Raw genomic sequence first — 26,448 nt, forward strand, 5'->3', positions numbered from 1 at the left:
GGGGGGGGGGGGGGCCGGGGGGGGGGAGGATGGATGGGGAGGAGCAGCACCTGGGAGCCGTGCCTTTCGCTTCGGTAAAACCTCTCCTGACAAAGGAGGCTGACTGGGATGTGGTTTAGGGATCCATAGAGTTTTGGTTTTTTTGTTTTTTGGGGTTTTTTTTGCGATACGCGGGCCTCTCACCGTCGCGGCCTCTCCCGTTGCGGAGCACAGGCTCCGGACGCGCAGGCTCAGGGGCCATGGCTCACGGGCCCAGCCGCTCCGCGGCATGTGGGATCTTCCCGGACCGGGGCACGAACCTGTGTCCCCTGCATCGGCAGGCGGACTGTCAACCACTGCGCCACCAGGGAAGCCCTCCAGAGAGTTTTGACCCACACTTCCCTGAGAAGGGATTTGCGGGAATGAAAAGCTACCTTAGCCACGCACTTGCATGGTCCTGACCTAGACTTATGAGGGATAATTAAGAGTCCTGGCGCCATCAACCCTTTGATCCTACCAGAACCTATAATTCATTACCCCTACCGCCTTTTTATCGTCACACTTTTCACTTCCCTCCTTATCCATTTTAGATTTAATAATCCATTTTTCCTTATCTCTTTCCCTCTGCCTCACGTTTGTTAATCAACCTGGTTAAAACTATCTTTACTATTTCACAACTGCATCCAGGACAGCTGAAAGTGGTTAGAGAAAAACGGAACCTTGGTGAATTTCCTCACTTTTAATTCATGTCCACTAACCTAAAGTAGGTGTTTCAGTCATTCATTTACACTTCTTCCGCGTTTCCCTAAACATTCAGTCTCCTACACTCTAAGGCAGTTCCTTCTCATCTCCCAAACCTCTAATCCTCAGTATGTCCTATGTACTCCTTACCTTTAGCTGATGAACTAGTATATATATTTGAGAAAGTAGAAGCAAAGAGGAATCTCACCTGTTCCCATTTACCATTTCTGTCAGTGCCCCCCCACTCCCCACCCACTATAGGCAACCGTGCACTCTGCGTTCACTGTTAAAATGGTGAACTGGCCAACAGTCCCTGTACTCCAACGCTGGATCGCATTTCTTTCTTTTATTCACTGACTTCACTCTGGCCTTATCCTCTCCTTTATACACCATCAAATTTTCTTTCTCTACTGGTTCATTTTCATCAGCTATGACAAATATGCTGTAATATCCCCCATCATTTAAAAAAAATCATTTGATCTCACAACCCCCTCCAGCTTTTGCTACATTTCTCCACACCCCTTATAGGAAAACTTCTAGGAAAATTTACCTGTACTTGTGCTTTCTCCTCCCCTTCACTCCTAAACCCACTCTACCACATGTCTGTTATCTGGATAACCTAGGCTATAGCAGTAAACAGAAATCCTTGTCCTTGTAGAACTTACAAGTAAATTGTATAGGTTTTACTTCTGTTGAAGGCTCTTTCTTTCATCAGTGTGCTAGATCCCATTTTTGCCCCCTCAAGGATGTACTCCTGCAGTCATCCTCTGTCTCCTGCATCATGAGATTTTCTCTCATTCACTCCCATCAGCATATGAACATGGTGGTATTTCTCCCACCTTAGAGAAACTTTCTTAACTTCCACCTGTAGCCTATGCCTCGTTATAGCAACACTTGTTAAAAGAGTTGTTGGTTGAATCTGTCGTTGTCTCTGATTCCTGCTTGTCATGATCGTCAGTGATCTTCACATTGTTCCAGTGCTCAGCTGTCCTTATTTTACTTGACCAGCCAGCAGCCCCTGCCAGGAACATAGTAGGTCACTCACTCCTCCTACACATACTTTCTTCTCTTGGTTTCTGGGAGACACACTCTCTTAGTTTTCCTACTACCTCACCAGTCATCCCTTCTCAGTCTTTGCTTTTTCTTCCTCTTCTTCCCAAGAACTTAATATTTGAGGGCCCAAGGCTGAAGCCTTGGTCAGTGTCTATTCTCTGTCTACACTCACCTTCTTACGATTTTAAATAATGTCTATTTGCTAATGTCTCCCAAATGTATACCTCTGGCCTGGACCTCATCCCAAATTCCAGGTTCATATATCTATCAATAATTGTCTACCTGACATGGCCACTAGGATCTAACATCTTAATCTTGTCTGAAATTGAACTCCCACTCTCCTTCCTAACTTGCTTGCTCGTAGTTTTCCCCATCTTAGTTGCCGACAATCGCATCTACTCAGGTCAAAACCTTTGGAGACATCTTTGACTGCTCTCTTTCTCCAAAACCCACATCCAGTGTGTCAGCAAACCCTGGGACTAAAAAGAAAATATATCCAGAATAAATTTACTCCTAGCCACCTCCATTGCAGCCACCCTGGCCCACGCCACCGCCATCTGTCACCTGGATTACTGCATTAGCCTCTTAATTCCTTCTGGTGGCTCTCTCCCTCATCAGAATGAAAGCCAGGGTCTTTCCAAAGGCCTAGTGGCCTGCCCCCCCATTATCTGGTGTCCCTCATCTCCTGCTATTCCCTCTGGCTCATTCTGCTGCAACTGCACTGGCTGCCTCCCTCTTCCCTGCACACACCAGGGACACTCCCATTTTCGTGCGTTGGCACTGGCTGTTCCTTCTTCCTGGAATGCAGTTCCCCCTGGATATCTGAATAGGCAACTTCCTCACCTTCTTTTGTTTTTTTTTTTTTTGGTCAATGTTATCTCAGTGAGAGAGTCAGTATCCCTGACACAGTTGAAAGCTGCATGTGTGTATGCACTCATCCACTCACACATATACTTGTGTATCCCTAGAATAGTTGAATGATGTAATTAAAGTGACTCTTGGGATTTGGGCTCGGGTGATTGGATGATAGTGGTACCACTTACTGAGATGAAAATATGGAATTAGAAGAAGAGTAGTAAGGTGAGGGATAGGGAAAGTTATTCTAGGTATGTTGGAGCATGAGGATGAAAATATTTTGTTTTGAATGCATGAGTTTAGCGCAATGTCTGGGTTAGTGACATAGGTTTGGGGCTTAGAGGTTAAACTATGAAAGTTGAAATGATAGAGGAAGAAGATTAAGAAAAAAGAAGAGGGACTTCCCTGGTCGCGCAGTGGTTAAGAATCTGCCTGCCAATGCGGGGAACATGGGTTCGAGCCCTGGTCCGGGAAGATCCCACATGCCGCGGAGCAACTAAGGCTATGCTCCACAGCTACAGAGCCTGTGCTCTAGAGCCCGCGAGCCACAGCTACTGAGCCCACGTGCCACAACTACTGAAGCCCACGCGCCTAGAGCCCATGCTCTGCAACAAGAGAAGCCACCACAATGAGAAGTCCGCGCACCACAACAAAGAGTAGCCCCTGCTCGCCACAACTAGAGAAAGCCCACGTGCAGCAACAAAGACCCAACACAACCAAAAATAAATAAATTTATTTAAATAATAATAAATAAAAGTGGATATATGTATATATATAACTGATTCACATTGCTATACAGCAGAAACTAACACAACATTGTAAATCAACTGTACTCCAATAAAAATTGGAATAAATAAAGACAGACAATAAGTAGATCAGTTAAATAAAAAAAGAAAAAAGAAATAGCCATAAAATAGGAGAATCAACAGAGTGTGGTCTCATAGAAGCTATAAAAAGTTTAGAATCATGGACAGTATCAAATTTAACAGAGAAATCAAAGACAGGTGTGTCCATTAAACTAAACAATTAGGTCACATGTTGCCCTGGCAGTTTCCGTAGAGTGGCAGGATTGCATAAAGAGATAGTGAGAGGTAAGAAAGTAGAGATCACCAACACAGGCCTTTCATTTGAGAAAGTGGATGAGGAAGAAGGAATTATGTGTGGCAACAGGTAGAAAGGAAGGAGTTTTGCGGAGGAGATGAGACAATGAGGGGTTAGCCTTGGGTGAGAGAAGAGCTACGTTTTCCCCTGAAACTGGCAGGAAGAAAGTAAGATGCAGATTTGATACCTTCCTGTCCTCCCACTCCACTTAGATATTTGTGGGTATCCATGCCCAGTAGACTCAGTTGTTGGTGAACTGGGTGGGATTCTCATCTGTTGAGGGTGAACACAGGGGGCTTGAGGAATGTAGTGAAAGTCTGGAGCAGTCAGTCACCAAGAGGACATCAGGCGCAAATAAAATATGTATTGGTGGTTTGGGGAGGCTGAGTTATTAGTAACCGTGAAATAAATTTGTGGGACCAAATATTTGCAAAATTTGGCAGTTTTCTCCAGCACCATTGAGCATTAGTAAACAGATTATAAAATTGGTCCAAGGTTAAAAATTAACAAGGCAGATATGGCAGAAATGCAGGCAGGAGTTTCGGGGAACAACTACACACATGTTGAGAAGGAAGTGAGACCAAGAAGAGGAAAAACTTTTGAGAAAACAGATCACAGAATTGAAGATCTCAATGAGGCTGAAGTGCAGTGAGGTTTTGGTAACCATAAGCTTGTTTTCTATGTCTGAGTCTCTTTCTGTTTTGTAAATAAGTTCATTTGTATCTTTTTTTCATATTCCGCATATAAGCGATATCATATGATATTTGTCTGACTTCACTTAGTTTGATAATCTCTAGATCCATCCATATTGCTGCAAATGGCATTATTCCATTCTTATGATGGATTAATATTCCATTGTATATATATATATACACCACATCTTCTTTATCAATTCATCTGTGGATGGACATCTAGGTTGCTTCCATGTCTTGGCTATTGTTAATAGTGCTCCAGTAGTGAACATTGGGGTGCATGTATCTTTTCAAATTATAGTTTTCTCCATATATATGCCCAGGAGTCAGATTATAGGATCATCTGGTAACTCTATTTTTAGTTTTTTAAGGAACCTCAATACTGTTCTCCATAGTGGCTGTATCAGTTTAAATTCCCACCAACAGTGAAAGAGGGTTCCCTTTTCTCCACACCCTCTCCAGCATTTATTATTTGTAGCCTTTTTGATGATGGCTATTCTGACTGGAGTGAGGTGATACATCATTTTAGTTTTGATTTGCATTTCTCTAATAATTAGCAATATTGAGCATCTTTTCATGTGCCTGTTGGCCATCTGGATGTCTTCTTTGGAGAAATGTCTATTTAGATCTTCTGCCCATTTTTTGATTGGAATGTTTGGTTTTGTTGGGTTTTTGGGGGGTTTTTTTTTTTGGTATTGAGTTGTATGAGCTGTTTGTATATTTTGGAAATTAATCCTTTGTTGGTCTCATTGTTTGCAAATATTTTCTCCCGTTGTGTAGGTCGTCTTTTCGTTTTGTTTATGGTTTCCTTTGCTGTGCAAAAGCTTTTAAGTTTAATTAGATCCCTTTTGTTTTTATTTCCAATACTCTAGGAGATGAATCCAAAAAGATATTGCTGCAATTTATGTCAGAGTGGTCTATGTTTTCTTTTAGCAGTTTTATAGTCTGTGGTCTTACATTTAGGTCTTTAATCCATTTTGAGTTTATTTTTGAATGTGGTGTTAGAGAATGTTCTAATTTCATTCTTTTACGTGTAGCTGTCCAGGTTTCCCAGCACCACTCATGGAAGAGACTGTCTTTTCTCCATTGTATATTCTTGCTTCCTTTGTCGTAGATTTATTGACCCTAGGTGCATGGGTTTATTTCTGGGCTTTCTCTCCTGTTCCATTGATCTGTATGTCTGTTTTTGTGCCAGTGCAGTGAGGTTTTGAATAACAACCAGAAGGAGAGAAAATTTTTGAGAGTATATTAGAGTTTAAGATTTCAGAACAGGAACAGGTAAGATCTGTGGTCTTTCTAAGTGAACAGAGTGCAGTAGAGGTGGAAGCCTTCAGAGTTGAGGGGGCACCTTCACCCACCTAAATGTTTATTCTTCCATAATGATTGCAGGTGAAGAAAGCTGTGCACCAGTCTCATGGTTCATGGTGGAGGAATGGCTAAATGAGATGGCCATCTGCCAGCAGCAAGCAGGTTGGGTAATAGCACCCTGAGGTGTGAACTTCAGATAGGTAGAGGAATAGTGACTATGACACTGAAACTCCCATGAGACCAAGGGCTGTGCCTACTTTCTCGCTGCTCTAGCCCCATTGTCTAGTGCAGTGCTCTGTTTGGAGTAGGTGCTCAGTGAGAACTTTTGATTGAATGAATTAGAACATGTCAGGTCTATAAGAGAGGCAATGACTTGAGAAAGAGACAAGTATAGTGATAAAAATAAGCAGAGGGAGCATCTGAGAACTGGTTGAAGATGTAGAGGAGGCTGCTTCTGTTGAAGATAGTGATTCTTGGTATTTCAAGAAAGTTAATATAGATGCTTAGTGTCTAAGTACAATTGTGAAGACCTTTTTTGTACTGTAATTAGACCATAGTGTATAGATGTCTTGAAAAAAATATTGTTTGATTTTAAAAGTGCTTTCCCCTCCTTAACGTGTTTTGTTACCAGAAAAAAAAAGTGAACAAGAATTAAAAGATGAAGAAATGGATTTATTTACCAAGTATTACTCAGAATGGAAAGGAGGTAGAAAAAACACAAATGAATTCTATAAGACCATTCCCCGGTTTTATTATAGGGTAAGTGGTATCTAAGCAAATGTCTTGCAGAGTTTGTAAATGAAATGTAATTTTTCAAATGGGATTAAAAATCTTATATTTTATAAATAAACAAATTGATTATATTTTAAATTTTGTACATTTATTGTTTCATTCTAGTTGACCTTATTATTTTTGACCTGATTAAATCTTGGTTTTTCATATAAGTGGGTATAAAAACACAAAGTTGTTATTTGCCACTTTTTTGAACTGTAGGCTTTTTCCTTCCTCCTAATTTTTATTATGGATGTTAGTAGTAGGTATTCTTTTGGATTATGTTGCCAGGCTTTCTATAAGACTTAGATTTACTTGGCTGATCACAATTTTAAACTTTGTCTTTTACTCATAAGGTGTAAAATGTTTTGCTCAAGGCTAAACTGAAAAATAGATTGAGAGTGGAAAACAAATTTTAAGAGTTATACTTAATTATATGTTTCCTTGTGCCAAAATGGTAAAGAAGGCTTTGAGGAGGGTTATAGATAAAACAGTAAGACTTTAAGAAAGATATTTACAGCTGAAATTGAAGGCTTCTGAAAAGAATAAGTCCTATTTAGTATTATGGGAAATGTAACTACTATAGAAAAGTTAACTTTGGAATTTTAGCTGAATATCTCTTAAACCTGTTACCTCCTAAACTCAATTAATTACAACATTATTTGCAAAGAAAGTAAATATTTTGTTTTGCTTGCATCAAGGAGTGAAGTAGATTATCCAGATAATTTTAACTTATTTCTTCAAGTACAAACTTTTTTGTACTTGTGTACATGTGAACCATTTTACTGGAAACTTTTTTGTAATACTATATGTCTCCCAGACTTTTAAGAATTATATGACTAATCCACGTTTGTCATGGAAAAGAGAAAAAACAGGTAAAGTTGATATTTTCCCATAATAACATTGCCCAGAGATGTAAATAAACATTTTTACATGAATCCTTCTACATATTTCTATATGTGTGTGTGTGTGTGAGTGTGTGTGTGTGTGTTTTAACAAAAATGGGGTCACATCATACATACTGCTGTTGCTTTTTTGCATTTCACACTTTCTTAATCAGAGGCAGTTAGACAGCTGAGAATTTTTTATAGTCTGGGGGAGTGGGAAGAGGACTGCCATTTATTGAGTGTCTACGTACTTCAGAGCATTTTATATTCATTATTTCATGTAATCAGGATTGTGAAAGCATTATCTTACTAACCCAGGAACAGCCCTCAGATGCTGACATTACTCCATTCCCAGGACTCAACTTTCCTGTATTTCTAGTACCAACCATCCCCTTGTGTTTTCTGAGGGAATCCCCTTTTCCCCCATTTCTATCTCTTCTCTGACCTCTTCCAGATCCCAAATGGTTTCTGGTCTGCAGATGTAGATTTGTGGGATGTTCTTTCCCTTGTTTCTTCTTCATCTACTTCCACTCCACTGCTTTAGAGAAACCACCTGTCATCTTTGGTCACCACTTCTCTCCTTGGCTGGTTAGCTGGTTGACTAGCCACTGGAGCACAATCCCAGTCTCAGCCCCAGCCTCACCTCCTAATGCATATTCCTTCTCCATCCCTTTTGATGGGAGGGATGGCATCTTAGTTCTTAGAAATAAAAAGCGAAAACCATAGCCCCCAATTTGGACTGTGGGTTACTTAGCTACATTTAATGGGGCAAAGTTACAGAAAAGTAAGAAAAAATCCTCAAAGCAAATTGTTTGAAGTTGTTAGAATGAGTCATTTTAAAGCCTTGCTTAGGGAAATCACCACAGGAGGACGAACCTCTGCTTTGGAGGCCAACTAATAGACATCGGCTTAATTATCTCTAGGAAGTAAGGTGACCCAGTCTCAAAAAGCATACTTGGCTAAAACTGTCGCTCTTCAGCCAATCCTAATTTAGTTCTTTATTAGTCTAAGGTTACAATGGGAACAGTGCTCTACAAATATAAAATGAAACTTGAGCTACATTGAGAAAATAGAAAAAGTGGTGGTCATAAAGTAAAATAAGAGCATGACATTCGGATACATTTAGTTTGGGGATGGTTATCCTACGTTGAACATCTGTCATAGTACTTTACTCCTAGCAGTCACTAGGAAATAGCATTAAAGTCTGCTTAATTGGGAGAGGTACCTAACTACCCAGTGATGGAAATGAGATGGAGAAGAGAAAATACACTGAATCCCTGATGTCAGAAGACCCGCATTCAAATTTTGTTACTTTAGTTGCACAACTTTGAGCAAGTCATTAACATTAGGTGTGAAATTGAGGGGACAGAGGAGTACAGGGAACCAAACCAAACAACTCATAAGAAATTAAGACAGACTTGGACTCTGAAGATTTAAATCTTTAGTCTGGGACTGGCTAACTGCATATGTATTCTTGATAAAGTCATCCATCTCTTGATTTCCTCACCTCTAAATTGAGTATGATGAAATGCATCTCACAGGGCTAGTAGGATTAAATTAGAATGAGTGTATTGATGCCTGATATATTATGGGCACATACTAAGTGTTGTGTTTAATTTTTAAGTAAACCTGTATGGATCTGAATAAAGAAACTTGAGCTAGATGGTTAGCCTTTTCCAGGCAGAACTGGCTTCACTGATCACTGAATTCTCTGTGGATCTCTTTTTATTAAATGAACTTTTTAAATAAATGATGACCTGAAATTAAGCAAGATTGAGATACAAAAAGTAATTTTGAGACAGTAGTATACATAATTTTTTATGAGGCCAAATACATTTTACATAACCCAATAGTCTAGAATTTAAGTGTAGAAATTAACTCTACAGTGTATTTTTAGCTGCCAGCTGAAGATGAGGTCTTACTACAGAAATTAAGAGAAGAATCCAGAGCTGTCTTTCTGCAAAGGAAAAGCAGGGAACTGTTAGATAATGAAGAATTACAGGTAAGAATGGAATAAAAGGTTGCTTTGGAGGTTCACCATTTCTTGTTTGTACTACATGTATCATGTGGGATCTCGGGGTGCCTAAATGGAGCCAGTAGTGCAGTGACTGAAAGCACAGGCTCTGTAGCGATGGTTCCCACCAGAATCAGCTGCAAAGCTTGTGTGTCCCAAGGATAGTTTTGTATTGTTTTTTAAAGTACATAGGTGATTTTTTTTTTTTTTCGGTACGCGGGCCTCTCACTGTCGTGGCCTCTCCCTTTGCGGAGCACAGGCTCCGGACGCGCAGGCTCAGCAGCCATGGCTCACGGGCCCAGCCGCTCCGCGGCTTGTGGATCTTCCTGGACTGGGGCACGAACCCGTGTCCCCTGCATTGGCAGGCAGACTCTCAACCACTGCGCCACCAGGGAAGCGCTCCATAGGTGATTTTTTTTTTTTTTCGGTACGCGGGCCTCTCACTGTCGTGGCCTCTCCCTTTGCGGAGCACAGGCTCCGGACGCGCAGGCTCAGCAGCCATGGCTCACGGGCCCAGCCGCTCCGCGGCTTGTGGATCTTCCTGGACTGGGGCACGAACCCGTGTCCCCTGCATTGGCAGGCAGACTCTCAACCACTGCGCCACCAGGGAAGCCCTCCATAGGTGATTTTAATGTGTGGCCAAAGTTGAGAACCACTACCATAGGGAGTAATATTAAGAAGACTATCATCTCCTATTATCCTTTTGATTACTAATAACATGATAAAAAAATAGCTATGGACTTCCCTGGTGATCCAGTAGTTAAGACTCCACGCTTCCAATGTAGAGGGTGTGGGTTCGATCCCTGGGCAGGGAAGTTCCGCATGCCATGTGACATGGCAAAAAAAAAAAAATAGCTAGCATAGTGTTTACTAAGTTCTAAAATTTTCATATACTGTTCCTCTTTAATCTGTGTAACTATATGATGTAGACACTGTTATCCTTACTTTACAGATCAGAATTGAAACAGAAACTTTAAGTCTACTGTCCAAGATCACAGAGCAGGGCTGGGATTTAAACCCTTGCATTTTGACCCTACAGTAGTCTATCACTTTAATGGAAATAACACATTTAACTACGTTTTTAAATTTTGTGCAGTTGATTATAACATCTTAATTTCTGCAATTCTCCTAAGAACTTATGGTTTTTGCTGGACAAGCACCAGACACCACCCATGATTGGAGAGGAAGCAATGATTAATTATGAAAATTTTTTAAAGGTTGGTGAAAAAGCTGGACCAAAGTGCAAGTAAGAATAATATGATTAACAAAGGAGTATGTTATGTTAAGCATTTTAAATGCCTCAAGTAAATGTTAATGAAAATTTAAGTCAATAATATGATAATTTGAGTCAGCTTTTCATTAAACTAATAAAGTTTAATAAAATTATTTACAGTCAAGAAAATTACATTGGTATAAAGTTATTAAAAGAAATAATATAGCTTATTTACAGCATTATAGGTCTTCATTCTTAAGACAATAGAATTAAAGATGTATGGCTTAACATTTTCAGTTTTGAACTATAGTTCTCACTTTGATTTTTTTCCTACCACTTTGATTTTTAATTGTTTGAATTTATGCTCTTGTCTGCTAAGTCATACAGAAGTCATTTTTATATTATATTGGCAGATGATTTAATCTTTATTTCCTTTCCTTAGGCAATTTTTCGCAGCAAAAGTCTTTGCTAAACTCCTTCATACAGATTCTTATGGAAGAATTTCCATCATGCAGTTCTTTAATTATGTCATGAGAAAAGGTGATTTCATTTTCATTGTACTTGAACTCCTTCTATCTGGGAATCAAGTAGGTTTCCAGTCAGTGCTTTTATAGTATCCCTTCCATGTCAAACAACTCTTAGTAAATTTGAATAATAGAATTCTTGTCTTTTGACCAAGATTTGTTTTCCTATTATTATGATTCTCTCCTGGAACTTACTAGAGCTGAAAGTTTCTACCATACATTTGGGTTCATTATTATAAAAAACAAACAAAACAAAAGCCTCATGTATCTTGAAGATACTAGCTAACTAGATATATCAAAAGCTGAGGGGGCTTCCCTGGTGGTGCAGTGGTTGAGAATCTGCCTGCCAATACAGGGGACACGGGTTCGAGCCCTGGTCTGGGAAGATCCCACATGCCGTGGAGCAGCTGGGCCCGTGAGCCACAATTACTGATCCTGTGTGTCGAGCCTGTGCTCCGCAACAAGAGAGGCCACGATAGTGAGAGGCCCGCGCACCGCGATGAAGAGTGGCCCCCACTTGCCACAACTAGAGAAAGCCCTCGCACAGAAACGAAGACCCAACACAGCCATAAATAAATAAATAAAGCAAAACTGTCAACAAGTAAAAATAAATAAACACTAAAAAAAAAAAAGCTGTACCAAGAGTTTTAATGGATGGTTATTTGAAATACTTTAATTCACTGGTAATTTTATTTCGCCAATATATTACAGGTTGAGTTGCCTGAGAGGATAGTTTCAAACTCACAACTGTAGCATCATCTCAAGGAGTATTTATTAAACAAGTTGGAATTGTTATGATCCCTATAAGTTCCATAATGACCTGTCAAGTCCTGTGTGTACCAGCTTTAATATTTGGTTGTGGTAATTAACCTCAGTAGAATAAAAGCTGCTTCATTAAAGGCATAATATCAGAACTCCTGTTTTGGTGGAACACCAGTATTCTCAAGGGCATCAACTTTACTGTCACTTTAGGCATGGTAGAATTGTTGATATCTGCAGTTAATTCTGTGGTATATTTATTTTGTTTCAAACAATTTTTGGATCAATGAGATAAGTAATACATGTGAGAAAAATATGTTTATAGAGTCATTAAATTAGCTTGTCTCTCTAATCTATCTCCTTTTATGCATATATATATATATATATATATATATATATACACTAAAGGATAAATCTTAATAATTATATTTCATTTTCTTGTTTATTGTCAGTTTGGCTTCATCAAACAAGAATAGGCCTCAGTTTATATGATGTTGCTGGACAAGGGTATCTCCGGGAATCTGTAAGTATTAACCTACTTTAATAAATGCTAGACACCAAAATGCTAAACAGTAGTTATCACTGGGTGTTGAGATTACAGATAATTCTTATTTTGTTTTTGTTTCTCTGCTTTGTTTGTTTTTACAAATAACGTGTTACTACAGAACTTTTTAAGTGTATATTGGTCACAAAAATTCCTTTCTAAATTCTTTTTCTCCAACCTTTAAAGAAAAAAAAAGCCTTTTAAAGGAGAAGAAAAGAATGTAATGTTTTAACTGGATTAAAAATCATTGAAAAAACAGTGAAAAACTTTTGGTTATTCATGAGTGTTATCAGTGTATGACTGTTTTAAAATGTAAGGGCCAGTAGTTTTTCCTTTTTTAGGAAATATAAGAAAAATAATGTGACTATAGTCCCACCTGCAGGTTTGGGTTGTAAGGTCAGTTACCAAGAGGCTATTTATTTCCCATTAGGCACTAATTTGGTTATTAACAGGTTATCAACAGAGAATTATAGCCTCATGATCCAAATCACTATTCTTGTAAGTGTGGGTATGTCAATTATATGGGGACTTCCCTGGTGGTCCAGTGGTTAAGACTCCGAGCTTCCGAGGCAGGGGGCCCAGGTTCAATCCCTGGTCAGGGAACTAAGATCCCACGTGCTGCGCAGCGTGGCAAGCAAGCAAGCAAATAAATAAATAAGTAAATCAATCAATCAATCTATATCTTCTTTTCAGCTCAGGCTTTTTTTCCCAAATATATACAAAGGGGTAAGGGAGTTATGCATAAATATGAACCAGGTTAATTCATCACTTAAATAAATATTCAGATATAAAATTTAAAGAGATGTAAATTCTCTGTTATAGTTTATGTTTCCTGTTATAATTTGTTGCACTCTGTTTTATCCAGATTTCTATAGATAGAATCTGTTAGCTCATACTGGATATTTACACTTAAAAACCTTTCTAGGGCCACAGTATGATCCTTGTCCTTTAAGGTTCAGATCAGCTTGACAGTAAAAGGTTCTTGCAAGATGTATTAAACACTAGTTGATACTTACTCAGGTCAGATATTGGAGTACTTCTATAGCTCTGAGAATTCTTGTCAGCCATTAGTTGGTTTACAAAACAAACTTTTCTTGCCTCTTCCCATGAATGGAAACAAAAATTGAAAGAAGAATGGGAGGAAGAGAGAAAAGCAACAGTATATCTCTGTAGTTGTGTTTTAAAGGGAGTAATGTTCCCTTCTCTCAATGAAAGAAAACATTTCTCTCAAAGAAAAGAAATAACTCTCCTAACCTTGGCACTTTGCCTTTTGAAACCAGAGTTTGTGTCTCCCTTATTTAAAAGACAGTAATTTCCAGAGCCAACATCTGTAATTTGAGTAGTATAGGCAAACTCTCATTCACTTACTAAATCTTATTAAATAAGCAATTACCAAACACTTATTTGTGCCAGGTACGTTGCTAAGCCTTACTCTTATGGTGCTTTTTTCCTAGCAGAGTGGGGAGGCAGACACTAAATTATCAGCAACATGATTTCAAAGAGTGACAAGTTCTAAGGAGAAAATAGGGTACTAGGAAAGTGTATGACTGGGGTTGGGGAACTATTTTAGATAAGATGGAAGAGGTGCCTCTTTGAGATAGTGATTGAGTTTTAGCCATGAAGGATGAGAAAGAAGCCAGCCTTATGGAAATGTAATACAGAGGGAACAGCAAGTTCAGTGTCCCCAAGGCACAGTTAAACCTGACCTGTTCTAGGAGCAGAAGGAAGCCAGTGTGGCTGGAGCATATGAGCGAGGGTTAGAGTGACAGGAGGTGAAGTTGGAGAAGTAGGCAGGGCCACATATTGGGTTGTTAGACCATGATAAAGAGTTTGGATTTTATATTGAGACTAATGGGAAGCCATCAGAATTTTTTTTTTTTTTTGCGGTACGCGGGCCTCTCACTATTGTGGCCTCTCCCGTTGTGGAGCACAGGCTCCGGACGTGCAGGCTCAGCGGCCATGGCTCACAGGCCCAGCTGCTCCACGGCATGTGGGATCTTCCCGGACCTGGGCACGAACCCATGTCCCCTGCATCGGCAGGCAGACTCTCAACCACTACGCCACCAGGGAAGCCCAGCCACCAGAATTTTTAAGCTGAATCTGTCAGGATATGGTTTACATTTTATTTTATTTATTTATTTTTTGGCCATGTGGCTTGTGGGATCTCAGTTCCCCGGCCAGGGATTGAACCCTGGCCACGGCAGTGAAGTTCCGGGCTCCTAACCACTAGACCACCAGTGAACTCCCTGGTTTACATTTTTAAAAATTACTGGATGTGTGGAGAATGAATTGTAAAGAGCCTAGAGTCAAAGAAGAATAATTAGGAAATTACTCTGGTTGTCCAGGTGAGAGATGATAGTGGCCCAGACCAGGGTGATGTCTGTAGAAGCCAGTAATAGATTAATTCAGTATATATTTTGGACACACACCCCCCAACAATGACAAAAATTTGCTGCTGGATTAGATTTTGGGGGTAAGGGGTGGGGGCCTTGGTGAAGAAAAGGTAGGAACCAAGTTTAACTTTTTTACTTTGAATAAATGGTGGAATAGGGGAATATGGGTGAGGACCAGGGTTGGGGATATTAAGAGTCCAATTTTGGACACACCATGTTTGAGATGCCATCTGTTCTACAACTAAATTATAAAGTGTTTCAAATGAACTAGAAACATTATACTTTACAATGGATAAAGCAAAAGTAATGAAATTATTAAAATAAATATAAGAAACCATGAGAGGCTTTTAAATATATAATCTTGGAATAGGGAAAGCCTTTCTAAGTATGACAAAGCTCAGAAGTCTAAAAAACAATAAGTTCAGCTAAATTTTTAAAAATCTGAGAGCAAAGACCATCATAAGCAAAGTTAAAACAACAAGCCAAGAAAAATATCTGAAACTCAGTCACAAATGAATTTATTTCATCATTCATATAGTTTTAATACTGAATAATTTTTAGGACTGAAATTATATTCCAGTATCTCATGAAGAAACAAGATCAGACATTTAACCCTTTCAAGTTTTATTTTGTTTTGTTCTTTCAGGATTTAGAAAACTACATATTGGAACTTATCCCTACTTTGCCACAATTAGATGGGCTGGAAAAATCTTTTTACTCCTTTTATGTTTGTACAGCAGTTAGGAAGTTCTTCTTCTTTTTAGACCCTCTAAGAACAGGTAAAAGAAAATCTTACCTAACTTAGATATTATCATTACTTCTAAATCTCAATAACTAGAGAAAAGTCTTTAAAATGTTATTTATTTTCCTAACATGTTATTGCCATTAATACATAAATCTTTTGACATGTAGATCTTTTGATTTACTTGTGCCAACCATAATCAGCTGTGTGACAGTGGGAATATCACCTAACCTTTTTACAATGTTTTCATCTCTAAAATGAAGTATATTCTCTCCAGATCTAAGAAGCCAGGTATTCTGATATAATTTGCTATCCCTGATAGGTAATATACTAGAGCATTATTCTTTTTGATCAAAAATATGAATTGGGAGATAGGAGGACCATTTAGCCATGATGTGTTTTTCTCATTTTCAAGTTAACTATCCTATATGAGGATCAGATTTGTAAATTTTGCCTCATTAACAGTACATTTATCAATGTACTGTTAAGCCAAGCCTGCCTGCTAGGCTTAAATTCATGTGTCTGGAACAGAGGCCCAAATCAAAGCCCCTGATACTCCTTCTGTCCTTGAAAATGCAGCTGTGAGTCCATCACAGAATGGGGTAGCTGTCAGTTTTTTTAAACGCCTCCATTATAGGCACACACACATCTTTTTCCTTGGAAATTTATGCAATAATAATAGCCAACCGTTTTGACTGTTTAATATGTACTAAGTACTGTGCTAAGCATTTTACATAGATTCTTTCATTTTCTTCTCATAACTCCATTAGGAAGGTATTATTACCCACATTATATGTGTGAAGCAACTAAAACTTAGATGGATTGCATGTCTAGGAGTGGCATTTAAATCCTATCTCTCTTAACCACGCCTCTATACTGCTTTCTATTCCAGAACCTGCAAAGGAAAACTGGAAACAGTCTCCTCATTTGACTGCTGACAGTATCATATCCATAACCACAAAAAAACTGACACAACTTTTTTTGGAATCTGGTCTCAATGTAATTTTGGAATTTCTCAATTGGATGTATATAGTTGGGGGTATATAGGTAGACATACCTATATGAGATTTTATTAAATATTCCCTGCAGATTTCCCTTTTCACAGAAATACATAGTAAGGACTTTGGAGCATGAGAGCTAGGAAGTTTAAAATATCAATTGTGCGATTGCTCTTCTAAAATAATACTTTTATAAAATTGAGTTGCTCTTGTTTTTAAAATTAAGTAATTGTGTTTATGTTCTTTAAAGGGAAGATAAAAATTCAAGATATTTTAGCATGCAGCTTCCTAGATGATTTATTGGAGGTAAATATGTTTTTAAACTACTTAATTATATCACTTCACAGTTGCTATCTTCTAATTATGTCTCTATGCTCATATAGTTAAGGGATGAGGAACTGTCCAAGGAGAGTCAAGAAACAAATTGGTTTTCTGCTCCTTCTGCCCTACGGGTGTATGGTATGTTCCTATAATAATGCTATAATTTGACTTATCCGTTCCTCAGTTAATGTTTCATTAACTGGTGTTCAAAGGACAGTTTTATACATAGCCTAATTTACCTTAAGATCAAAGTATTCTAATTTCCTTAAGAGCTTATATTCTAGATTATTAAATTTTACTTGTTTAAATATCAGCGTTTTATATTTTTGTCACTCTTATTTAAGTTAGTACATTTCTAACACTTTAACATAAAGAATGTAGTTTGATTTTTTTGTTGACTCAGGAACATTATTATGAACAGCACCTGTGATCTTGCATTGTGATAAAATGCTACTCTCAGGGTCCACAGAGGGTGTGTTTTAGGGCCTAGTTTGCTTTTTTTTCTTGAATTTCATTAGTCTGTTACATTGTCCTTTTGAGTGGTCTTGTGACTCATTTTGGCAACCTTGACCTCTGCTTTCAAGTGCCAGCATTTCAGTGCTTTATGTTGGTTGACCCCTACCTCCATCTAATTTAGAATCCTAGGAAAATTATAAAAGGTTGCAAACTGAAAACAAGTAATGATGTAAGTGAAATAGCATAAAGGCATGACCTTTATGATGAGTTTTCTTTGGTTCTGGCTTAACAGTTGTTCTGATAGAGATTGCAGGGATAGCAGATGTCTACCATGACTAACATAATTAGTTTAAAAATCAAAATATTAACCAATAAAAATAACTTTTTGTTAGTGTTTATTCTTTTGTCTTTTAGTTAGAACTTTATTTTGGTCATAAGTGTCTTTTTATCATCTTTCTCCCCAAGGCCAGTATTTGAATCTTGATAAGGATCACAATGGCATGCTCAGTAAAGAAGAACTCTCCCGCTATGGAACAGCAACCATGACCAATGTCTTCTTAGACCGTGTTTTCCAGGAGTGTCTCACTTATGATGGAGAAATGGTAGTAGTTTAAATCTCTAAGTTTTAAAAATTTAGGCTCCCACAATTTCCAAAAGGCTTTTTTTTAAATTGAAATATAGTTGACTTACAATGTTATATTAGTTTCATGTATACAACATAGTGATTCACTGTCTTTATAGATTACATACCAAAGTTACTGTAAAATATTGACTATATTCCCTGTGCAGAGATTTCATTGTTTTTTATGGCTGAGTAGTATGCCATTGTATATGTATACCATATCATCTTTATCCATTCATCTGTCGATGGACACAGGTTGCTTCCATATCTTGGCTAATGTAAATAATGCTGCTGTGAACGTTGGGGTGCATGTATATTTTCAAATTAGTGTTTCCATTTTCTTCAGATAAATACCCAGGAATGGAATTGCTGGATCATATAGTAGTTATATTTTTAATTTTTTGAGGAACCGCCATAATGTTTTCCGTAGTGGCTGCACCAATTTGCATTCCCACCAACAGTGCATGAGGGTTCCCTTTTCTGCATATTCTTGCCAACATCCATAATGTTTTCTGTAGTGGCTGCACCAATTTGCATTCCCACCAACAGTGCATGAGGGTTCCCTTTTCTGCATATTCTTGCCAACACTTGTTAGTTATCTTTTTAATGGTAGCCATTCTGACAGATGTGAGGTAATATTTCATTGTGGTTTTGATTTGCATTTCCCTGGTGATTAGTGATGTTGAGCGTCTTTTCATCTGCCTGTTGGCCATCTTATGTCTTCTTCAGAAGAATGGCTCCTGGGCTTCCCTGGTGGCTCAGTGGTTAAGAATCCACCTGCCAATGCAGGGGACACAGGTTCAGGCCCTGGCCCGGGAAGATCCCACATGCTGTGGAGCAACTAAGCCTGTGCACCACAACTACTGAGCCTGTGCTCTAGCGCCCTCAAGCCACAACTACTGAGCCCACGTGCCACAACTACTGAAGCCCGTGTGCCTAGAGCCCGTGCTCCGCAACAAGAGAAGCCACTGCAATGAGAAGCCCACACACTGCAACGAAGAGTAGCCCCCCCTCACTGCAACTAGAGAAAAGCAACGAAGCAGCAACAAAGACCCAAAGCAGCCAGAAACAATAAATAAATAAAATAATAAAATTAATTTATTAAAAAAACAAAAAGAAGAATGACTCTTCAGGTCCTCTGTCCATTTTCTTAATCACAAAAGCCTTTTTCTTGATATGATACAGCATTATTTTCATATCAGTTTATAACAGTATCTTAAGAAGTATGAACTGATCAAATTACTTGAGATTCAGAACTTTTGATCTTAAGGTAAATTTGCTTAAAAACATTACTTCCTTTATGGACTCAGGGCAAACAGAAAATTTTAATATTTTCATTTCATTGTCAGTGCACCTATTGTAGAGAAGTGTGGACTAGTAAAAAAAAAAAATCTGAAAAACAGGTAAACCCTATTGACTATTTTCATATAGATGGTTCATTCATTAAATTACCAGGTCAGATATAGTACCACATATGCCATGATTTAATTTAATCTAAGAATCAGGTAGTATTACTCTAAGTGGCTACCTTAGCAGCTAAAGATTTGCTAACATGCACCTGTCCTTTTATCACAACAATGCAAAATACTTGAGAAGAAAATTCTAAATAGCATTTTTAAATCACATTCTTGCTATTAAAAACATGTGTTAAGGATCTGATAACTTTTCGAAACCAATGATGCTTAAGAAATGGTCATACTGTCAGAAGAGAATCAGGGTTTTAGGTTTTATCATTTAGCTTTAATAGCAGTTTTCTAAATAACACCATTGTTAGCCAACTGCAGAGGGAAAAGTGCAAAAACTCTGCTTCATGACTCCCACAGCTGCCTACCGTTAACAGTGAGGAGCCTGGGGTATGCTAATAACCTGATGAATAAAGAAAATCAGAAGCTACAGTTAGGCATGGAGTTTAGACCATGATGAGGCTGCATCTCTAGCTCTTTATACTACGATTTATGCAGAAAAGAATTCTTAATCTTAGCCTAAGAAAATCCTTTCCAAGATTATAAACTTTTCCAAGTGAGAATCTCCCAAGTACTTAACTTTTTTTAAACATGCAGAAAAAGTAACCTGTGACTCCCTTTTTCGTAGAGAAAGCTTTCTGTTCTGTTCGTGTCTTTTCAGCCTTCATTTGTACTCTCCTGCCCCCTTTTTGGATGAGAACAGTGTCAGATCACTGTAGAATATCTGGCACTCTTTTTTTTAATAAATTTGTTTATTTTTGGCTGTGTTGGGTCTTCGTTGCTGCGTGCAGGCTTTCTCTGGTTGCAGAGGGCGGGGGCTACTCTTCGTTGCGGTGCACGGGCTTCTCATTGTGATAGCTTCTCTTGTTGCGGAGCACAGGCTCTAGGCGCGTGGGCTTCAGCAGTAATGGCTTGCGGGCTAGTTGCTCTGCAGCATGTGGGATCTTCCCGGACCAGGGTTCGAACCTGTGTACCCTGCACTGGCAGGCGGATTCTTAACCACTGCGCCACCAGGGAAGCCACTCTGGCACTCTTAAGATGACTTTTTGGAAATCATCTGAATTAGAGTTTAAAACTAGTTCAGAATGACCACACCGAAATGAAAATACAAATTTAGTGGCAACATGCAAAGGTTAGTCACTGTCCATTTCAAAAGCCTAATGAATGAAAATTATGGCTTAACACAGCAAATCTCTCATAAGAAAATGAGCTGTGCCCCCTCAAACTGTCCTGTACAGATAAATTACTATGTAGAATTCCTAGAAACCAACATTAAGTATATATTAAGTATGGATTTCTCGTTTCATATTTTTAAAAGAATTGCCATCTTTGATTACAAACATCTTCAAATCATCAGTCACTTGAAAAGTTAATTACAAATAAGGCCTCTAATGAATGTCATTTTCTTTTCTATAGGACTATAAGACCTACCTGGATTTTGTTCTTGCATTAGAAAACCGAAAAGAACCTGCAGCTCTGCAATATATTTTCAAATTGCTTGACATTGAGAACAAAGGATATCTGAATGTCTTTTCCCTTAATTATTTCTTTAGGGTAAGTCTCATTTGTGTAAATGTGTCTTTGTTATACAATTTGGTTTAAATTACCTACCCAATGACAATTTTATCTAACTTGGGATGTTTAAATTTAACAAAAGCATTTACCTAACAGATTTCAGAAGGAAATCAAGTCAGGTTTTAGTTTTGTTTTTTTCTATTTTTAAAAACATAAATGGACTAAATCAATACTGATTTGATTAGTCGTAGAATACTAAAAAGTGTGTAAATACACGTCAGGGGCTATTAGCCAGTGGAGATACAAACATACCTGAGAAACTGTATGCTCTTGGTGATTAAAAACTAGTATGTAAAATCCTACGGAAACTTTAATTATACAGTACAGAAAAGGTAACTCCTTTCCACAGGAGTTTTGCACATCTGGTACCTGTAGATTCTTTTCATTGCTATGCTGTAAAAAATATAAATTTAAAAATTGGCTAGAATTGTGGGCTGCATTTCAGTGTGAAACAGATTTGCTGAAATACTTATTCTGTGCCATAGGTGGTCTCAGAGAATAGCATGATGAGCTCTGAAGTGGAATTTGATTGTATTTTACCTGATAAGCATTCAGCTGCAGCAGGTGTAAATGTAGGAATGTCTTCCCTTTTAAGATAAATCCTAACACACCATTGTAAAGCAATTATACTCCAATAAAGATGTTAAAAAAAGAAAAAAAAAGATAAATCATTCCTCAGTTTGAACGGTGACTTTTCTACTTGATGGAACGGTTTTGTACAGTAGTGTCCCATTCCATTGCCACATTTCTATAGCTAGTTTTCAGAAGACCATCTGATTTTTATGTGGTTAAGATTGATAGTAAGAAGAAATTTTTTTTAAACAATAAAAATGACATTTTCACATCTTTGTCATAAGAAGTTTTCCCCCAGAGGCTTTTTCTTTTCCACTTAAAAATTTTTTGATACTTTTAAAATAACTTTATCTGATTTCTGAGTTTCGGAGTATATATTTCATAATTTCATGTTAAATTCCCTGAAAAGCTTTCTATTATGATTTTCTAGGTAGTAATGACTGCAGATTATTATAAGGATAAATTACAATCCCAGTATTAGGATGCATTTTTTAAAAATTGAATGCTACGTGGGCTTATATCAGTGGCTCATCTGAGAATATAGTATCACCCATCATAGGGATGTCCCCCACTTTAGGCAGACCTATTAAATGAAAATTCAGTTTTAGGAAAACAAAGTAAATATATCTTTTGGAAGCTAAATACTCAATTCCTTTTCATAAAGATTTTTCATAGTATCCTCTACTCTTTGAATATTAAATTTTATTTATTAAATACATTGAAAATATTTCATACCTTTATTTTTATCAGTTTATTTAGGCTTGGTTGTATGCGCTAAGGTAAAAAGTTACTGGTGCTGAGCCCTGCAGTCCTGGACTGTTCTTAGAGCCTTTGTACATCAGTATCCCAGTGATAAAAGCTGGGCCCAGATGGTGCACTCTAGATCATTCCATCCAGGTCTCCTGCTCTAGTAGCTTCGAGTGTACTCAGATTCTCATCTGCTGCAAAGAGATGCCCTGTGCACATTCTGATATCAGTGGCACTACAGAGTAGGCACTTGGAACATATTATTTTCCAAGAATTTTAAGCTTCACATTTTCCAGTGAATGACTCCCACCTAAAACATTTGTTAGTTCAACTGGATCACAGTAGTTTCTCAGTCAGCATTTTTTTGTTAAAGTTCATAAAAGAGAAGAGTTTGAGGGAGGTTTACCTCCATTTTTTCTGTCAAGTAGAAGAGAAAGTGTAGGGTGGGAGGGGAGGTGGTGGATTGGGTGCCTTAAAGAATGGTGAAGGTATGAACAGCGTTCCTGGAAAATGGGAGAAGCAGGTCATAACAGAATTGCTAGGCCTGTTAAAGGCCCATCTGGGGTTGGAGACCATTCCTATGCAATAGTAATCTGTACTCTTGTATAGTTTCTTTATGAAGTTCTCCATAGCTAAGGTGTAGGTCTAGAAAGGTTGATGGTTACACTGATCCACTGTTTAGGTTTTGCTCAGCAGATGTGAAGCAAGTCAAGGAATTTGAGAATATTGGCAAGAGCGGTTAAAACGATGAGGCCTATGGTCTGAAAGGATAGGAAATGGAACTGGAAAGGGACCATGGGACAGGACAGGGAATGTTGCGTATTTTGTTTTTTATTTAAAGATTTATTTCTACTAAATACAGGCCATACAAGAACTAATGAAAATCCATGGACAGGATCCTGTTTCATTTCAAGACGTCAAGGTTACTTTTTTTCTTTCATTTACATAACACCACATAATCATTTGCATTAAATGAAGTTTTTACCTGAAAGCAACTTATGAAATACTGAACCAAATCAAGTATTTGCTGTTATTTGCTCTGAATTAATATTTAAATCATTAGAAACTGAGAACATACTTGGACTAATGATTTGTGCAGTATAAGATTTTAGCATTGTCAGTCTCATGTTCTCATTGGAAGCATTCATTCATTTTGATTGAAAACTAAGAGAATCAGTATCCTTTGGTAGTCTCTTCCACTGTAAACTGAATTTGGGGGAGCTATTTAGGTTCAGGCACGTTTTTAGTCTGCTACTTCAAAGAGCTCGCTTGGTTTGGTATTTAAGGAAACATCAATCTTTCAGTATGAAAACTACCACTATTTGAAATACATGCTGCTACTTAGCATTTTAGTAATCAGACTTTTACCAGCTGTGAACCACTTTGAGTATCCAGTATTAGTTCAGGTGAAGAAATGTAATAAAATAACCCATCCAGTTTTAACCAAGTATAATGAGATAAAGGGCTATTTTGGTTTAATATAAGTGGGAAAAATTGAAACTATGCAACTGGCAACTTAAGAACTAGTAATTTTAAACTGCCACCAACCTGGAAAGGGAAGTTTCACATACACGCAAGATTAAAAGTTCATGCATTTCGTTTACCTGAATTGTTCTAACCTTTAAAAATGCAATTTGCCTCTTTAAATGCTATTAAATACTTTGAGTGATTTTACTACAAACAGATTAGAAAACATGTACTAATTCCCCGTAAGTAATCTTATAGTACACGTCATAATATAGAAGAGGTTCTTCCATATATTCCAGTCATTTTTAGCACAGTTTAGTGTCACTATGGATGACTAGTTCTTTAATACCGAGCTCCCCCTACCCATTCCAGGTCCAGAGTAAAAGGCTGACATCATTATTGGAAATGAAGCTTTGTCACTGTCTTGGCTCTAAAGCATTTAAGTTTTTACTTTGAGCCAAGTCTGCACTTAAATCAAGGCCTTGCTTTATCACCAGTTAGAAGACAACAGAAAAATATAAGTAGTTAGTTAACATATATTCAAAGAACACTGCATTAGTTTTGCTGCTAATTAGCTATGCAGCTTAAACTCTGAGCTTCAGTTTCTCTGTAAGACACATACAGGCATACCTTGTTTCATTGCATTTCTTATAAATTGAAGGTTTGTGGCAACCCTAGTCAAGCAAATCTATCGGTGCCATCTTCCCAACAGCATTTGCTCACTTGGTGTCTCTGTGTCACATTTTGGTAATTCTCACAATATTCTATTATTATTATTATTATTATTATTATTATTACATTTGTAATAATAATGGTGATCTGTGATCTTTGGTGTTACTACTGCAAAAAGATTACAACTCGTTGAAGGCTCAGATGGTGGTTAGCATTTTTAGCAATAAAGTATTTTTTAATTAAGGTATGTGTATTTTATTAGACATAATGCTATTGCACACTTAACAGACTACAGTATAGTATAAATATAACTTTTATATGCACTGGGAAACCAAAAATTTCACATGACTAGCTTTATTGCAATATTCACTTTATGGCGGTGGTCTGGAACTGAACTCACAGTATCTCCAAGGGTATGCCTGTACCTAAGGAATCTTCCAATAAAATTTTGTGCGTATAGAGAAGAGGTGGATTGCCTGTTAAATTAAAAAGAAAAAATTGGAACAAAAAATTTTACATAAGCTCAAGTGCCAGCCCTGAATTTTAGATCACTGTATGATAGAAATTAAGTGAATCAGATATCAGATTTCATTGTATTTTTTTTCCTCTCTTGCAGGATGAAATCTTTGACATGGTAAAACCAAAGGATCCTTTGAAAATCTCTCTTCAGGATTTAATCAACAGTAATCAAGGAGACACAGTCACCACCATTCTAATTGATCTGAATGGCTTCTGGACTTACGAGAATAGAGAAGCCCTTGTTGCAAATGATAATGAAAACTCTGCAGACCTTGATGATACATGATCTCTCAAAGACTAGACTGTATTCATTAAAGTAAGCTTGAATGCTGCATGTAAAACCTTTGAAGCAGAATCCTTAGAAATGGTCTAAATAAAACACTTCATATGTCTATAGAACACAGCAAATGTTCTGGTTATTGGAATTTTGGTTGTAGTGGTCTGGAAGAAATGGGACCAAATTAGGAGTCAGTAAATTCTGGTTTCACTTAGCTCAAATATGGCAAGTGTGATCTGGTGAAGGTAGGAGTCCACTTTGAATCTGTATAATCTTTAGAAATAAAGGAAGTTTTAATGGAATAGTTCTGACATTAGTCACTAAGAATTTGAATACTTGAAAGATAGTTTAAATTATATCATTTAACCTTGAATATTCTAAAGTATTATGTATATCAAAGATTACAGACTTCCCCATTCATCAGAGTAGGGCCATTTCATTTCTGGCAAGTATTTGGACATGATGTTTATTTTAATAGAATGTTTCAATAAAAAGTATTCAAGTTAGTATTTTACTTTAATTAAATCATTGTTATAAAAAACATTTGTCTACCTTTATTAACCAGCACCAGGGTTACATTTTACAAAACTTAACTCCATTTTGTTAAGGATTTTTGTTAGAGAATTTGTTAACTAAGTGTAAAGATTCTCAGTTATACTGTTTAATTTTTAAGAGATGAAAGAAGAGAGTAGAATATCATGAACTATGATTCAGAAGGAATAGTAACTATTAAAAGGGTTGAAAAGGAAGAAAAAGTGAAAGAGGCTTAAAAATAAGACAAAACCATTTAATGCATTTATGGGAAATTTTATAGTTTGCATAAATAAAAAGTATAAAAATTTAAGGCACAGTGAATAACTATATAAACATTACAAACTGGCCACTGTTGGACAAGTAGAAAAAGTAAAATTCGAGAAATGTAAAACCTTCATTAATCATTATCTTCCTTCTACTACAATCAGAAAAGTCTCTGAGTCAACTCTTTTAGATCTAGTGCCTCTAGGGAGAGAAGATTCAGATCACCTTTAGATATGTTTGCCTTTACAGGATAACCAAATAAATATTTGAGCTTGAATATCTTCTCAAATGAAGATAAAACTTATAGGGAACACATCAGATTAGCATTGTTTAGAGCTACAAGTAAACTATAATTTATGATATTACATAATCTGACAATCCTTT

The 26,448-nt window shown here is 37.4% G+C and overlaps 2 protein-coding genes across 5 annotated transcripts in view; one reads left to right on the forward strand and one right to left on the reverse strand.

Moving 5' to 3' along the window:
- The window catches only part of PRORP (protein only RNase P catalytic subunit), a 118,140-nt gene extending 116,844 nt beyond the window's left edge, over positions 1 to 1,296 (reverse strand). Inside the window, exon 1 of the mRNA XM_024762052.1 lies at positions 1,271 to 1,296. The gene's annotated coding sequence lies outside the window, so the exon portion shown is untranslated. The remainder of the gene's footprint in view (positions 1 to 1,270) is intronic.
- PPP2R3C (protein phosphatase 2 regulatory subunit B''gamma) overlaps positions 1 to 25,392 on the forward strand; it is a 25,625-nt gene extending 233 nt beyond the window's left edge. Inside the window, exons 1-13 of one of the 4 annotated variants that reach the window (XM_024762059.1) lie at positions 5,873 to 5,891; positions 6,361 to 6,488; positions 9,285 to 9,389; positions 10,535 to 10,647; positions 11,057 to 11,154; positions 12,350 to 12,420; positions 15,481 to 15,613; positions 16,825 to 16,880; positions 16,958 to 17,033; positions 17,817 to 17,953; positions 20,853 to 20,990; positions 23,194 to 23,253; positions 25,087 to 25,392. In XM_024762059.1, the coding sequence (XP_024617827.1) occupies positions 6,396 to 6,488; positions 9,285 to 9,389; positions 10,535 to 10,647; positions 11,057 to 11,154; positions 12,350 to 12,420; positions 15,481 to 15,613; positions 16,825 to 16,880; positions 16,958 to 17,033; positions 17,817 to 17,953; positions 20,853 to 20,990; positions 23,194 to 23,253; positions 25,087 to 25,275 (1,269 nt within the window). In that variant the 5' untranslated portion in view covers positions 5,873 to 5,891; positions 6,361 to 6,395 and the 3' untranslated portion in view covers positions 25,276 to 25,392. Of the gene's footprint in view, positions 1 to 5,872; positions 5,892 to 6,360; positions 6,489 to 9,273; positions 9,390 to 10,497; positions 10,648 to 11,056; positions 11,155 to 12,349; positions 12,421 to 15,480; positions 15,614 to 16,824; positions 16,881 to 16,957; positions 17,034 to 17,816; positions 17,954 to 20,852; positions 20,991 to 23,193; positions 23,254 to 25,086 lie in introns of those variants that run through there. The other 3 variants (XM_024762057.1, XM_024762061.1, XM_024762060.1) reach the window with 3 other exon arrangements.
- Positions 25,393 to 26,448: the final 1,056 nt, after the last annotated feature.

The sequence above is a fragment of the Neophocaena asiaeorientalis genome, unplaced genomic scaffold (assembly GCF_003031525.2).
Source record: "Neophocaena asiaeorientalis asiaeorientalis breed wild unplaced genomic scaffold, Neophocaena_asiaeorientalis_V1.1 scaffold190, whole genome shotgun sequence".
Classification (NCBI taxonomy): Eukaryota; Metazoa; Chordata; class Mammalia; order Artiodactyla; family Phocoenidae; genus Neophocaena; species Neophocaena asiaeorientalis.